General features: G+C 33.2%; 1 protein-coding gene across 2 annotated transcripts in view; it reads left to right on the top strand.

Moving 5' to 3' along the window:
- Positions 1-11,611, top strand: part of FBXO8 (F-box protein 8) — a 40,036-nt gene extending 28,425 nt beyond the window's left edge. For both annotated transcript variants that reach the window (XM_036312692.1, XM_036312693.1), the window contains exons 4-6: positions 4,987-5,105; positions 7,894-8,090; positions 9,356-11,611. In XM_036312692.1, coding sequence (XP_036168585.1) covers positions 4,987-5,105; positions 7,894-8,090; positions 9,356-9,543 — 504 coding nt within the window. In that variant the 3' untranslated portion in view covers positions 9,544-11,611. The remainder of the gene's footprint in view (positions 1-4,986; positions 5,106-7,893; positions 8,091-9,355) is intronic.
- Positions 11,612-13,309: the final 1,698 nt, after the last annotated feature.

Raw genomic sequence — 13,309 nt, 5'->3', positions numbered from 1 at the left:
AGGCAAAAGTTATTGGGTAGAATGACAGGACAAAAAACAGATACCTAGTCTTAAACCTTCCCATATTGTAATCTTCTGCATTTATTTTACTTCAACTCTAAAGCAAGATGTTGATATTTATTTGCAGAATAACATACATATTCCTAGGTGAATTTTACCTATGCAAATTCTATGTGGGTTTTCCCCCCTTAATGATAGGACATGTTATATGACTAAATAGGGAAAATAAGAACTGCTGGACAGAATAAAAATTAATAGATTTAACATTTTTCTTAGTAATTCTGAAAGCACTCAGAAAAAGAAGAATGGTATTAGAAGTCATCCTAATCATTGATGTTGTTGTTTTTAACCAAGACAATGGGAATACTATTTGACCTATAGAGGGCTGTCCTCTGATGTGCTAATTATTTTTTAGAAGTAATTAAGGAAATAAAATTTTCATAACATATATTGTATCTCCTAATTTTTATATCATTGCTTTTGATGTGAAAATATTGCATTTCAATTTTTTTATTTTACCGTGGTTAAAATGTATACTTGAATATTAATATATTAGTGTCATATTGAAAGAAAATTAGAAATCTAGATTGAACTGTTTTGTTTTATAAATATTTATTGTTAACATTTTTGGATTGTTTTTTTAATAGCCTTCAATATTTTTAAAAGAAAATTAAATACACTGTCCAGTTTGCTTTTCCTATTATGTAATGCTCTAGGAACAGGTTTATTGCCTAAAAAGTAGTAGCCAAGGTACTGGATTTTCACATTGTATACAATGGCAGATTTGAACAAAACTAGCTAAATCTAATTGTATATCCTAAGCTGTCTTTTAGGAAAATAAATTAAGGGTAATCCCTGGTATGCCACAGTGTTGTTTTATTAATGGTTTCCTTTATTGACCAACTGTTACACAGTGTTTCTGCAAAGTGCTTGTGCCGATAGCCAGTATTTTTAATTCCAACAGTACTTTTTATAAATTAAGACTTTTATTTTTAAGAGTAGTATTAAGTTTACAACAAAAGCCAGTACTTTCCTATTTGGCTTTGCATGCCTAGTTTTTTAGAATTCGCTTTGTACCCAAATATGTATATTTTTAGTTCTGAACATATGTATGGTAGATTTTGCTTGTGAAGCACAACTGTGGATATAGTAATTTGATTTTTTTTAATTGACTTTTTTAAAAGGTGAGAGAAAATAAGGAGTACTTATGTAATAGAAGAAAAAAAGTAGCTATATCTTAAAGCATGACTTATTATGTGGGAAGCCATTCTCACAGTTAAGAAGTAAATAGAGAGATGCATTATATAGGTGATTAGCTCCAACACATCTTTTCTTCATTCTAAATTACTTCTTAATATTGGTTTTAGTTACTTGTTTATGTTTTCTTGAATTATTTGGTTTTTGCCACTTAACAAATGACTTCAAAACAGCTCACCACCCTAATTTTATTGTGTAAGTCTTGGTGCTACATTTGCATAAAAAATTTTAGTGGAATACTATACTATATGGAGACTGCTTTACAAAATTTCTTGGTGTTTTGTTTTTTTTCTTGAATTGCTGAAAACATCTGTTCTATTAAAGAAAAGCTTAACCTGAGATGGGATGAATTAATTTTACCTGAGTTCTCATTTTTTTATGTTTTTATTTCAGAGAGGAAGGGAGAGGGAGAGAGAGAGATAGAAACATCATTGATGAGAATCATTGATTGGCTGCCTCCTGCATACCCCCAACTGGAGATCCAGCCACAACCCAGGCTTGTGCCCTGACTGGGAATCTAACCATGACTCTGTCTCCCTGGTTAATAGCCTGATGTTCAACCACTGAGCCACACCCGCCAGGCCTTCAAGGATTTTCTGTACCCTCCACCATTGTTGATAGAAATCTTTACCATTTTGCTTCAGGATCCCAATCAACTCTCTTTTCCAACTCCTTCCAGATCATCTGTCCTCCCTAAGAAGAAAACAACATGCACTCTGCTTTCTACTTTTATCACTTTCTTGGTACCCTTGTCTCTGGACCAACAGTGCTGTCCTGTCTGTCAGGCTTAGAAAGCACAGTGAACTCACCTGTCTTTTCAATTCTTTCCCTTGTTCCCCTTTTCTCTACCTTGCTGCTCCCATTATCTCATCTTTTTCCTGCACTTCAGTCTTTTCCTCTCTCCATTGATGTTCCTTCTTTTGTTTCTTGGGAAAAACTTCATTGTACCTTTTTGCCCTTTCATTTTGCCATGTTTTTCCTCCTTGATACTAGTGCATTTTTCAAGTGAATGGTCTTGCCTTGTGTTCCTTCCTTAGCTTCTACTTGGACTTGAGAGTCCCCATTAATTTTTGTAAAGAGACCTTGAAAGTCACTACTTTCTTTTCTCTCAATCACCAAATCCATGCCCTCATTCCCATTTTTGTCTCCTTGGGCTATCTAAAAGACAAAGGAAACTAGCCATGTTCTATACTAGGCACTGTCATATCCACACAATAGCCTTTTAATTTTTATTGATTAGGAAACCAAGGCTCCTGGGTAAATTGTTTATGTTAACATAATCATTAAGTGGAAGAGCCAAAATTTGGTCCCTCTTCTGAACACTATGCTCCTTTAATTATACTATGTCATTGCATTGTAAACTTTTCATTTCCGAGACCTTACCCTCCGGGCATTACTCTATCCCTGCTCTCTTCATTACCTGTTCTCTTACTGAGTCTTCTTATTGAAGATCCTTAGTCTGTACCTTCAACCCTCATTTTTTTCCTTTATGTCTTATTAAATTGCCAACTGCCTACAGTACGTTTCTAGTTGTATCTGTTAACATTTCTAAGACCATACACATCACTGTTCCATCAACTCGATGCCCTCTAAAACCTGTGGGATTTTTGCTGTCACTTTTTTTTTTCTGTCAGTCATTTCTCTCTGCATCTAAGCCAGAAACATCAGTTATCTTTGTCTTTTACTTATCCTCTGGATTGGTAGCATATGAGTTTCTTTTTCATGTTTTTTAAAAGATTTCCTTTGCATTTCTATTGCTTTTGCACATGTGTAAGCCTGGACAAGTTAGGTTAGATATTAAAGTCTAAAAACATGTAATCCATAAAAAAGGAAATGACCAACAGTGTACATACTTGATGCAGATACCAATGTTAATTTATAACTAAGAAGCATCAAATGATATTAAAATGGTATTTATCATGTAATTAGAGATTTATGTACTATTTAATGAATCATATTAGTGGTTTTCTATATTTTATGTAATTTTTTAAAAAAATAGATTAGAAATAGTTTTATATGTCTTAAATATTGATTTATAAGTAGGTATGAATAAATAACCTATTAAATAATCTTTAATTGACACTTCATCTTTGAATCACTTGGATTAAAATTAAGCCCTTCTGATATGTTATTCTTTTAAATGCAGGAATTTTATTTAAAAAACGGACCATTTTTGCTGGGTGGATCAATTAAATATACAGTCAACTCTCGATTATTCAAACTAATGGAGGAAAGGATGGAACAAGCATTACTATTTCTCTAGTCCTGCCCCCTCAGACAATTTCTGAAAGCCTCATTCCAAACAAATTATTCGGCTTTCCATCTTGATCATGTGATATTCTCTAGCCTTGTATACAGGATGCAGTCTAAAATACAGCTTGCAATCGAGTTGACAAAGTTTCATGATATCACATTCTGTTCTTTATATACATTTTTTAAATCAGTGCTTTAGGATTGTTTTTATACTATTAAAATACTCATTAAGGTGTTATCTGATGCCTCATACAATTAGTTTTATAAAAAAACTTTATCTTTGAATTATAATTTATAGATAATTATAACTTTTCAAAGCATTACCTCATGGTACCAAGTTGTTATAAAAATTTTAATGTAAAAATTTTATGAGAGGGTTTTAAGAGTCTTTTATAAAAATCTTACAACTTTTGATTTCTTAATGTGTCTAATATTTCTGAGTAGTTTGTGTTTATAAAGGAAAGAAATGCTGAAGGAATTTATGTGTGAAAACAATATGTTGGGTGTATATACTACGTCATTTTCTCTGCCAATTAACAGTACATAATGTGCTATTATCCAGACATAAGCATTCGTGGTAATGCAAGTATCTGAATAACTGTGAGTTGAAATAAACACACCTGCCTTTTATTTCAATAATTGCACATTCAAATCCACATAAAGCAGTTATTTGAATGTGATTTCCATATACATAAGAGAACATTGATTGCTTTTAGCGTTTGATTTTATGTTGATGTTTTGTCATTGTTTTAAACCTAAAGTAGGTACAAAATTATGGGTAATGCTTCTCTGGAAAACTTTGCATGCAGAGAAAAGGAAATTCAAAGATAAATCCTATGAAAACATAAATTGTTTTATGTTTTACATCAGTGTGTATTGGAGCTAAATTCTTGAAGAATATAGCAATGCTTAAAGCCAAAGTGAACAACCCATAAACTGCCTGGGAATTGTGCCCACTTTGCTTTAAGTTAAATAATTTAATTATTTTTCTTTTCAGAATCAAGTTGTTAGTCTTTCATTTGGAGAATCTTCTCAAGAACCTATTTCCTTGAAAAGTGTATTAGAACATGTATCTGAGTTTTAAGAAATCATGTTTTTTTTTTATTAGACAGCGAAAGTGTTTGTGATAAGGCTTATTTTGAAGTCTATATAGTAGTTTTTCCCTCCCCTCTTCAACACCCTCCTCTAATTTAGGCTGTATTTCTGTATAGTTAGTTTTAACTGACATGAGCCAGAAAATTTAATTAGGATTTTTTTAGGAGTCTTACCTTTGAATTTCCTACTTTTCATTGCATGTAAACTGTCAGCCACAAGTAATAGTTTCAGTTCAAGTTCTAGCTTGTATTTTGCATGTTAAAGCTATACAAAGTATATTTAATGCTAGAAAGAATTATAGCTATTGTTCTGCTATTGCCTAATTGCTAAGTTTATAAATAAAGACTGATTTTATTTATGAGATTTGTATTTCTGCCTTAGGGAGTGAACTACTTTATGTCCAAGGGTATCCTAGATGACTCACCAAAGGAAATAGCAAAGTTTATCTTCTGTACAAGAACACTAAATTGGAAAAAACTGAGAATCTATCTTGATGAAAGGTAAAAAAAATAAAGTTTTCATCAGAAATGAGTTCAGTAATATTTTTTGTGAGTTGTTTTACTTTAAAACCTATACTACAAGCCTGGCCAACATGGCTCAGTGATTAAGCGTTGGCCTATGAACCAGGAGGTCACGATTCAATTCCCAGTTCAAGGTATATGCCCAGGTTGCATAATTGAGTAAAGATAGGGAAAAGATTTTTGTAATTTACAATTTTGTAAATTTGTCATTTTTTTCTGAGCTTTAACTTGCCTATAAAGAAAGCAAAAATAAAAAATAGTCCCACTCATACACGCAAAATGGTAGCCCATCATCTTTGTAATAGTAAATCAAAACCAAGTATTTTTGAATTGCTGCAGTCCTTTTGTATTTTTTTAATAACTAGCCATAAAACCTAAGTGATTGGGTAACTAAAAGTTCTGAATTCTAAAATTGCCGATATAAAAATCAGATAGACATTGTAATCATAAACTCACAAATCCTAGGGGTAAGAAATACATATTTTCAGATCAATACTGCACAGAAGTGTCACAGACAACTTTGAAAATCCTGAAAATGTGTCATTTAACAGTATGTTATACACAGAAATGATGCTGGGTAGTCATTAATCTGTGCTCTAAATCAGCGGTCACCAACCGGTGGTCCGTGAGGTCCAAAAAATTGGCGACCGCTACTCTAAATTATGGTTATCAGTGGATATAAAAAATACTGGGTTGACATTTAATGTGACATCACTGCACTACCATTTTTTTAATTAAAGGTCTCATACTAATCTCATGAATGGTTCAAAATGTATTTAACTTTTTATTATAATTTTCAGGGGTTTTTTTATTTCTCAGGAGTTTTTAACAGCAATCTGCATTCATCATATTCTAGAAACTTTGCTAGAAAGTAGGGTTATGCATTTGATTAAAATATAATCGCTGTCTTTGGGGAGTTTATAGTCCAGCATACTGGTCATTGAAAGAAATCTCTTACATAAAGAAAGTGTCATTAATTCTTTTTAACTTTAAATGCTAGGTATCTATGGATCAGCAGCTTTTCTCTAAAGAAACTGATCTATCTTTTAGTAAATATATTAGGTTTGACAGACCATATGATCTCTGTCACAGCTACTTATAACTCTACCATTGTGTCATGAAAGTAGATTTACACAGTACATAAACGAGTATAGCTGTGTTCTAATAAAACTTAATTTATAAAACTAGGCAGTGGCCATATTTGGTCCACTAAATGTTGTTTGCCTATCCCTGCCATAAGCAACTGGTAGATATTAAAGATTATAATCATGGTTTAGTTGAGTAAGGATTGAAGCATTTTTAACTAAGATTGTCTTTTTATTAGAATACTATTGATAAAAAAAATCTATATATATAAAAGCCTAAGCGACCATTATGACTGAACAACCGGAACGACTGGTCAACAAGTCGCTATGACATGCACTGACCACCAGGGGGCAGACATTCAACACCGGAGCTGCTGCCCCCCTGGTAGTCAGTGCGTTACCACAGCCAACCTCCCACCAACCTCACGTGGCTCCTCCCTCAGGCCGCCAACCTCCCACGGCCCCTCCCCCTGGCCAACCAACCCCCCTGATAGGCCCCAATTGGGGGGCCAGCTGGCCAACCTCCCAGGGTCTCTCCTCCTGGCCAGCCGGCCCCCAGTAGTCCTCGATCACTGGCCAGGCCAAGGGACCCCACCTGTGAATGAATTTGTGCACTGGGCCTCTAGTAATTATATATATAATATATATATATATATATTTATTCACAAATATTTATATAATTGTAAATGGCCTAAATGTGTATCATTAGAATTGTTACATTCATAAGATGGGATACTGTGAAGCCATTAAAAAGGGGAGTTAGACCTATGTATAGAGACTGAGCCCTGGCTAGGTAGGTCAGTTGGTTAGAACATTGTCCTGATACACCAAGGTTGTGAGTTTGATCCTGGTCAGGGTATGTACAAGAATCAGCCAGTGAATGCATATGTAAGTGGAGCAACAACTCAATGTCTCTCTCTTTCTGTCTTTCTCTCTCTCCTTTCTCTCTCAAATCAACAAAAAAAAAAAAAAAAAAAAATTTAAGACAGAAAACTGTTGACATATACTATCTAAAATAAGCAAAAAAAATTTCTAGAACACCCCTAACTGGTTTGGCTCAGTGGATAGAGCATCAGCCTGTGGACTGAAATGTCCCAAGTTCGATTCTGGTCAAGGGCATGTATCTTGGTTGTGGGCACATCCCCAGTAGGAGGTGTGCAGGAGGCGGCTGATCGATGTTTCTCTCTCATCGATGTTTCTGACTCTCTGTCCCTCTCTCTTCCTCTCTGTAAAGAATCAATAAAATATATTTTAAAAAATCTAGAACAATAGACAGTACATGTAGACATGTAAAAGGTGTGCATAAACAGTTGTTACCTCCGGTGATGTAGATTGATATGGAAGGTGAAGACTCTTTATTTTCATAATTAAAATTTGAAAAATTATGTTGCTCATTTGGACTTAGCCAAGAAGATACTTGAAAAATACCTGCCCTTTACAATATTGAAAATCTTAGTTTTTCATTTTATAATTAGAAATACAAGTTTTACCTTGTTTTGTTCTATTTATGAAATACTTTTAAATTATTTAATTCCTTAAATAATTCACAGTCAGTTTTTTTATTTAAGAATTATATATACTTTATAGGATTAGCTGATCTGGTGCTCAATAATAAAGTATTTTTATTCAAAAACTGATGATTAATAAGAAAAGTTAACTAAAGCTGTGTCTTTTTCTTTTAGGAGAGATGTCTTGGATGACCTTGTAACACTGCATAATTTTAGAAATCAGTTCTTGCCCAATGCACTGAGAGAATTTTTTCGTCACATCCATGCCCCGGAGGAGCGTGGGGAATATCTTGAAACTCTTATAACAAAGTTCTCACATAGATTCTGTGCTTGTAACCCTGATTTAATGAGAGAACTTGGCCTTAGTCCTGGTAAGAATATATATAGTGAATTCCTTCTCCCATTCCCTCCTTCAGGTAAAAACAGTAGTTTATGAGACATTTTTCTCACTATAGGGAAAAATTACAAATACTTATTTTACTGCTTGTACCAGTGACTACTTTAGTTTGCCATAGCTATCATTTATATATAGTTAATATGCTGTCTTAGGAGGAAAGTTACACTTAGCTATATAAATTTTAAAAAATTGAATATTGGTATTTTTACTAGTCTAATTAAAAAGTTGAGAAATTATTTGTAACACTTTTAATAATTTACATATTACATAGGTAAAACCATTTTTCTAATAAAATGTTTTTCATACGACTAGTGTTCATTGTTTTTGTGTGCGTAATATAGCCTGAGTCACATATATTTTTCACATGATATAGCTTTACTTATCGCTTCATATCAAAAGTTTTATTGTGCTTACCTTACTAAGAAGAGATTACAAAATACCTATCATATGAAATTTGTTGAACATTCTCTTATAGACATAATGTTTAGTTAGCTTTGTTAAGACTACAGGATTCTGAAATATAAACACCACAGTGGTAGCAAGTAGTAGCAAGCATCATGAACTTTGTTACTATTTTAATAGTAAACAACAAGTATTGCCCTAAGGATATATATAAAGAAGAAAAGTTTTTTGTTGCATGGTGCTCAGCTTTAGCAATCTTTTCCCAAAAGATTTACTTTTGAGATTAATATGTAAATTCAATAGACCCTTAAAATGCCTATCTCAAATAATATTAATTTACTAACATGAATTGTTTAAATCTTATTGTACTAAGTTAATACAATTTTTGTCATTAAAGATGCTTTCAAATTAGGGTTTTATAAAAGCATATGTAAATAAATATGTGATTTCTTTTTAATGGGAAGATAAATATACTGACAGTACAAATATTTTATGGTGAGTTGAATGGAAATATCACATTTGAAAGCAAGATGAAACTAAAGCCAATTATGAACTTATAAAATTTAGAGTGAGTTTTCATGACAACTCTTGAACTATTCTGAAGTTCTTTTGAGTTGAAGAAAGTGCTGAATTGATATTCAGTTAGGATAAGCAAGCATCCCTGTTTGCCCAGGACACAGAATTTTCAGTGCTAAAATTGGGAAAGACCCAGGCAAACGGAGATGACTTGGTAATCCTATAGTTAGAATCTAATCTTGATCTCTTGAAATTATGAACATTTTTGCATGATATGATGCCTTGGGAACCACATTTTGAAATGCTTCTTTTTCCTTCCAGATGCTGTCTATGTACTGTGCTACTCTTTGATTCTACTTTCCATTGACCTCACTAGCCCTCACGTGAAGAATAAAATGTCAAAACGAGAATTTATTCGAAATACTCGTCGGGCTGCTCAAAATATTAGTGAAGATTTTGTAGGGCACCTTTATGACAACATCTACCTTATTGGCCATGTGGCTGCATAAAAGCACAGTTGCTAGGACTTTAACTTTTAACTTCAAACTAAAGCTACCCAAGGACCTATTTAGCAGATATGGGGGTTACATTAGTGCCAGTCTTTCTAGCCTCTGTATACAATCAAGCTTGAGTGTACAATCTTGTTTTCTTTTCTATTTTCTTTTTTAGTCATTTTCTTGAGGAACTAAAGAGTTTTGCAGAATTTTTCTTAATTTTGCTTATCATGTTTGCACAAAGCAGAGCCATTGTCTGACACAGCTGTTTAAGAATGTTAAACTGACATTATACTCTAAAAGATGGTATATTTGTGTATTAGATTTGCCTGAAAAACTTTATTCACTTCCATTCTTTTTTAAAATACCATGTAATGTGTACATATTTAACTAGAGATTTATAATCATAATTATTTTATTGTAAAGATTTTAACTAAAACCTTTCCTTTTTCTCTCAAACTGAGTTCTGAAATTTTTTTGATTCTGATATGAGATTATTAGTCTTTATAAAAATTGAATCTTACTTTGATACAATCAGTACCAGCTTCTCTTCCCTTTGAACTTTGAAAAGAGTATTGATTTGTTAGTATGAAAAATAGGCACTTATTTTTATAATATAAATTTATCACTTTTAATTTTTAAAACTTCTGGGTTAGTCAAGTCACAATAACCTTTAAAACATTTAAAATAGCAAAATATGTTAAAAAAGATTTACATATGTAAGAACAAAATATTATTGTAACTTATATTTGAAGTAATTAGTCAAACTGTACTATTGTCCTAATGTTGATGATTTCTATTCAGTATCAGTTGAGAAAGGGATATCGTGAATGATAGTAAATATTCTTTATTCTTTCATTCAGTAAATATGTACCAAGGGTCTTCCACATGCCAAGCACTGTGGTAGGTACGCATGAAACCTAGACATGGGCTCTGCCTTCACAAATGTTACATGGTTAGGTAATGAGAGGAAAAATACTGCTTAATGGAGAGGAAATGTATGAAGTATATCTTCATTAACAATTATTTAGTAATTAAAACACTTAACATTGGAATGATAACAGTATATTTATATAGTAAGTCAAAAGTTCCCTGGAAATACCTCTAAGTGAAAAGCATCAGCTTTGGAATGATACACTATGTGGTGGATAGAACTGCTAGTTTATGGGAAGAGAACTAGAGGAGCAGGAACTCATAACTAGAGGTGTGGAATCAGTTTTCTTCCAGATTTGGCCCTAAGTCAATATTACAACTGAATGATGTACTAAGAATTTTCAAGGACAAATCATAAGGTAATCAACTTTTGAAAGTCAAAGGGAGTTTTCGACTGGTAATAAGTAAGCACTTTCTAAGATTGTGAAGCAAATACTCTAATAAGTTTCACAGGTACATAATTTTGAATTCCATGACAAAATAATTCTAATCTTTTTCAGAACTAATTAATTAACTTCAAAACTATCATATGAAATTTTCAAACAATGAGTAGTGCTAACATTATCGTTTCTATTTTCCAGTGCATGGCACTCTGCCCTCTCTATCTCCTTCTGTCTTTTCTATGTACTCCTACCTAGATTCTGCAATTCAGATTTTACTGCATACTCTTTACCACATAGTTATCCATCTCTGTCCATCAATCAGCCTGTCTTAATGTTTTTGGATACAGGCCATAATAAGTTTCAGACATCAGTACGCTTCATTCCTGAAGATTTCAACTTGAATATCATTTGCTAGAGATCAATTTTTAAGGCTTTTTTTTTTCTTTTTAGGTAAAATTGACATTTAATAAAATGCATAAATCTTAAATATACTAATTAACGAGTCTTCACAAATGCACACACCTATGTAAAACAAACCCATGGTAAGAGCTAACTCTACAAAGCCTGTTTACAGTTACTGTTGTACCACTACACATAAAAACTCAACAACCACATAGGCGTGTTTACCTCATTACCCTGTTATTTTATACTTGTCATGTCTTACAAATAGCATGTTATATCATTTTATTGTGGAGTTTATAGTTTGCTTTGTACAGTCATATATATTTTAAATAAATTAAGGAAAAATACTCTTATATTTACCCACACCATGATTTCTAATGCTCTTATTCCTTTCTCTTCGGTAGTATCAGTCATTTCAGCCTGAAAAACTTTAATGTTTGTTACAGTGCAGGTCTTCTGGCAGTTAAGTGTCATCATTTTCTTTTATATATAAAAATGCCGTTTTGTTTTTCTTTTTGAAGAATATTTTTGCTGAATATATTTCTGTGTCAACACTTCCCCTCCCCCACACTCTTTGGCACTTTAAAGACATCGTGTCATTGTTCTGCCTCCCCGCCTTTGTCTCTAATGAAAAGTCAGTAGTACTTAAATTGTTTTCCCCCTGTGCATAATAATGTCATTTTCCTCTCATTGTTTTATTTTGTAAAATAGTTTTTCAGCCTAATTTTCTCTTTCCTTTCCTTCTTTAGACATATGCTTGGCCTTTTGATGTCTCACATATTTGTGGTGTTCTGTTGACTTTTTCCCTCCCCTACATCCCCCCCAATTGGATTGCTTCTCTTGATCTATTATATTCCAGTTCACTTACTCTCTGGTAATCATTATTTTAAGCCCATTCAATGAGCTTTTATTCTTTCAATTACTATATTTTTTAGTTCTAGAAATTTCATTTAGTTTTTATAATTTATACTTCTTTGCTACTTTCTACCTTTTCATTCATTACAAGCACATTTTCTCTTACAATCTTAAACATAGTTATTATAGCTGCTTTAACATCTTTTTCTGTTTATCTCAATATCGAGATCATCTTAGTGACCGTCTTCCTTGATTGTCTTTTATGAGTAGATTATATTTTCCTGTTTCTTCATAGGTTAGTAATTTAGATTTTGTCCTGGACATGGTGAATAAAATGTAGAAACCCTGGATTCTGATATGTTTCTTCAAAGACTTCTTTTTAAATATGTTGGCAGTTAATTTGGCTGAATTTCTGTTGTAAGTTCTTGCTCCCTTGCAATTGGTGGCAGCTCACATCTCAGTTTAGTTCTTTAACCTAGCTGCTGTACTTGGAATATCTCCTATGCATGCATGCTTCAGAGATCAGCCAAGAGTTTGGGGCAGAGTTTATACATGGACTTTAGGCTTTTTCTCTGGTTCTTTCCTTCCATTATTTCTTCCTTCACTTTTTAGCAGCTACCATTGCCCCAACTGTGTCCTATGGTTCTTCAAGTCAGAAAAGCTATAGGCTCCTGTGGTACAGAATGGGGACTGCCCTTAGGCTAAGAGCTATAAGAATTGGGGAAGTCACTCACTGCTATTTTCTTCCAAGTGTTCTCTGTTGCATCAGCCTATTTTAATTTTAATTTATTTTTGTTGTTAATCCTCACCTGAATATTCCATTGCCTTTTTTTTTTTTAGAGAGTGGATGGGATGAGGAGAGACAGAGAGCAGAGAGAGAGAAACATCATGGTAATCTGTGAGAGAGACACATTGATTGGTTGCCTCCCACAGGCAGGGAATCAAGCCTGCACAAGGTATGTGCCTTTGACTGGAATTGAACCCGGGACCCTTCAGTCCATTGGCCTAAGCCAGCCGTGGGCAAACTACGGCCCGTTTGAAATGAATAAAACTAAAAAAAAAAAAGACCGTACCCTTTTATGTAATGATGTTTACTTTGAATTTATATTAGTTCACACAAACACTCCATCCATGCTTTAGTTCCGGCCCTCCGGTCCAGTTTAAGAACCCATTGTGGCCCTTGAGTCAAAAAATTTGCCCAACCCTGG

Source organism: Myotis myotis, unplaced genomic scaffold, assembly GCF_014108235.1.
Source record: "Myotis myotis isolate mMyoMyo1 unplaced genomic scaffold, mMyoMyo1.p scaffold_m19_p_6, whole genome shotgun sequence".
NCBI lineage: Eukaryota > Metazoa > Chordata > Mammalia > Chiroptera > Vespertilionidae > Myotis > Myotis myotis.
The sequence above is the reverse complement of the archived record's forward strand: the minus strand, read 5'-3'. Positions and strand labels throughout refer to the sequence as shown.